The sequence below is a fragment of the Camelina sativa genome, chromosome 17, assembly GCF_000633955.1.
Source record: "Camelina sativa cultivar DH55 chromosome 17, Cs, whole genome shotgun sequence".
Lineage (NCBI taxonomy): Eukaryota > Viridiplantae > Streptophyta > Magnoliopsida > Brassicales > Brassicaceae > Camelina > Camelina sativa.
Window position 1 is genome coordinate 32,039,273 of NC_025701.1, and position 3,596 is coordinate 32,042,868.

General features: G+C 40.6%; 1 protein-coding gene across 1 annotated transcript; it reads left to right on the forward strand.

Moving 5' to 3' along the window:
* Window positions 1-2,592, forward strand: LOC104758570 (protein FAR1-RELATED SEQUENCE 6-like). Its single transcript, XM_010481458.2, has 2 exons — window positions 1-264; window positions 451-2,592. Exons 1-2 carry the CDS (start codon window positions 235-237, stop codon window positions 2,551-2,553), a joined length of 2,133 nt encoding a protein of 710 aa, XP_010479760.1. The 5' UTR covers window positions 1-234; the 3' UTR covers window positions 2,554-2,592.

The window sequence follows — 3,596 nt, forward strand, 5'->3', positions numbered from 1 at the left end:
AGAGTCACCAGTCGAGCCCTCAAAAGACCTTCACCGTCACAAGAAGAAGCTAAACCGATTATAAAAAGGTCAATACCCGCGCAAAAAAATCACCATCCCGGGTCGGATCTTCCGTTCACAACCCGATCCGGATCCGTCCCGTACCGATCAATTTCACGGCTCTGCTCCGGCAGTTGAATAAAGCCAAGTGCTTTTCCAAAAGAAATTGAGGTAGAAAGAGGAACCAAATCACCAATGGAGAGAAGTGAATCCGTCGATGAAGATGTATGTGATTTCGCTCTCAAGCTCAAGTTTTTAGAATTTTTGGGGTTTGTGATGATCTTGCATTTGATTTCACTAGGGTTGAGTATATTTGTGTTGCAGTGGTGATGATAAAGTTGATAGCTTTATTCACATTTTGGGGTTGAAGAGTTTGTGTTTAGTCATTCATTAGATGATGTATTGTTACAGGTGCAGGCATCTGAGTATTTACAGAACGACGAGATTCTTGAAAGAGATGATCCAATGTCAGATGGTGGATGTACTTTACGGATAGGTGATGATGATGAAGCTTTAGTTTGTAGTAGTGATCATGAGATTGATGTTGGATTTTGTCAAAACCAAGATCGGAGGAGCGAGGATGATGCGGCTACGGGAGAGTTTGATGAACAGAGCGGTTTACTTGTTGAGGGAAAAGAATTCGAAGCCCCTGCGGTTGGGATGGAGTTTGACTCTTATGATGATGCTTATAACTACTATAACTGTTACGCTACTGAAGTTGGATTTAGAGTAAGAGTGAAGAACTCGTGGTTTAAGCGGCGTAGTAAAGAGAAGTATGGTGCTGTGCTTTGTTGTAGTAGTCAAGGTTTCAAGAGGATTAACGATGTGAATCGTGTTAGAAAAGAAACTCGAACTGGTTGCCCTGCAATGATTAGAATGAGGCAGGTGGATTCTAAGAGGTGGCGGGTAATTGAAGTAACACTTGATCATAACCATTTGCTCGGTTCCAAGTTGTGTAAATCTGTTAAAAGGAATGGGACCAAGAGGAAGTGTGTATCTAGCCCTGTCTCAGATGCTAAGACGGTTAAGCTTTACCGGACACGTGTGATGGATACTGTGGACAACGTGAACCCAAGTTTGACTCTTAAGAAACAGTTTCAGAACTCAGCTGGTTCACCCGATGTGCTGAACCTTAAGAAAGGAGACTCTGCAGCAATCTACAACTACTTTTGCCGTATGCAGTTGACAAATCCTACTTTTTTTTACTTGATGGATGTAAATGATGAAGGTCAACTAAGGAATGTGTTTTGGGCAGATGCTTTCTCTAAAGTTTCTTGCAGTTACTTTGGTGATGTCATCTTCATAGACAATTCTTATATATCCGGAAAGTTCGAGGTTCCACTGGTGACATTTACAGGAGTGAATCACCATGGGAAAACTACATTGCTTAGTTGTGGTCTTCTTGCTGGAGAGAAAATGGAATCTTACCATTGGTTGCTCAAAGTATGGCTCAGTGTCATGAAGTGTTCTCCTCAAACCATTGTCACAGACAGATGCAAGCCTTTAGAGGCTGCGATCTCTCAAGTGTTTCCAGGATCTCATCACCGATTCAGTCTGACACATATAATGAGGAAAATCCCCGAGAAACTAGGAGGGTTACATAACTATGATGGCGTGAGGAAGGCATTAACGAAAGCAGTTTACGAAACCTTAAAAGTTGTTGAGTTTGAAGCAGCTTGGGGGTTCTTGGTTCACAATTTTGGGATTGTCGACAACGAATGGCTCCGTTCCTTGTATGAAGAGCGAGTTAAATGGGCTCCGGTTTATCTCAAAGACACGTTTTTCGCAGGAATCGCCGCTGCTCATCCTGGAGAAACCCTGAATCCATTTTTCGAGAGGTATGTTCACAAGCAAACACCGTTGAAAGAGTTTCTTGATAAGTACGAGCTAGCTCTGCAGAAGAAGCACAAGGAAGAAACTCTCAGCGACATGGAGTCTCTCAACTCAAACACAGCCGAGCTTAAAACAAAGTGTTCCTTCGAGAGTCAGCTCTCAAGAATCTACACGAGAAACATGTTCAAGAAATTCCAAGTAGAGGTAGAAGAAATGTACTCATGTTTCAGCACAACACCGCTTCACGTGGATGGGCCTTTGCTTATCTTCCTTGTGAAAGAACGTGTCGTAGGCGAATCCAACAGAAGAGAAATCAGAGATTTCGAGGTTCTGTACAACAGATCTGTTGGTGAAGTGCGGTGCATATGTAGCTGCTTCAACTTCTACGGATACTTATGCAGACATGCTCTCTGTGTTCTCAACTTCAATGGCGTTGAAGAAATACCTTTGCGTTATATTCTACCACGGTGGAGAAAAGACTACAAAAGAATCCACTTCGCCGGTAATGCCTTGACCGGTTTTGTCGAAGGCACAGACCGTGTTCAATGGTTTGATCAGTTGTATAAAAACGCTCTTCAGGTAGTTGAAGAAGGATCAGTTTCTTTGGATCATTATAAAGTAGCAATGCAAGCTCTTCAACAGTCTTTGGACAAAGTTCATAGTGTAGAGTACAAACAATAGTAGCCTTTTAGTGTTTATACAAGGATTTGTAAAACTAAATATCTGTATATAAAACAAAAACAAAAATCTTATTTATATATTTTTTTACTTTTTCACTATGTTGTTCAACCGCAAATACACTAGTGAAAAAAAGTAAAATTCTAAGGAGGGGGTATTGGACAGGAGAATGTGAAAGAATTTATTAGACATTTGAATTCCAGTGTTATTGGATTAAACATTTTATCAAGTCTTTTAAATTCATCTGTTATTGGATTAAGTACTTTTAAGTAGTCTTTTAAATTCATTTGAATTCCACTGTTATTCAAGTCCTTAACTTTTCATTGCTATTAAATTCTGGTGTTATTGGATGTTATGTATTTTATAATAGCAACTTGATTTAACTAGAATGTTAAAGAATTGTTAGTGCAAATTGTGAAGAAAAATGTCTGACCTTTTAACGTAGGATTTGGATAGTACTCTGCAAGTAAAATAAAAAATGGCCAGAAAACAGACTTCTTCAAGAGTAAAGAGAGAAGCGTAGACTTCCTTGGTAGCATTAACCGGCCGCTTTGAATTTCTTCACAGTAATACCATTATTGCCATTGACATTCCCATCAACCATCTGTCTCTTTGCAACCTTTGCTCTCCTGTATCAGCCATCTTTGCGACCTTTGCTCCTGTATCAGCCACCACAGCAGTACCGCTCTTATTTGAGACACCTTTCATCTCTCTCAGCTTTGCTTTCTCCTTCTCCAACTTCTCCCTCAACGAGCTCACTTCCTCTTCTGTACCGTTGATCACAATCTTATCAGACTCTTTGACATCCGCGTGACACACCAAACACGAAGAAGTAGACTTCACTTCCATCAACGCCTTGGAACTCATCACATGTCCCCAAAGCGAAAAACTTGTACTTTCTCCATTGAATTCAAGACCTGAGACCGGACACTGAAACTGGATCCATCAGAACCAACAACAGGCATAAGTAAGCTTAGGCACCCTCTTAGACAAGACAATAGAGCATGAACCAAAGCTTCTTTATTGAACAGAAAACACATGCTCGC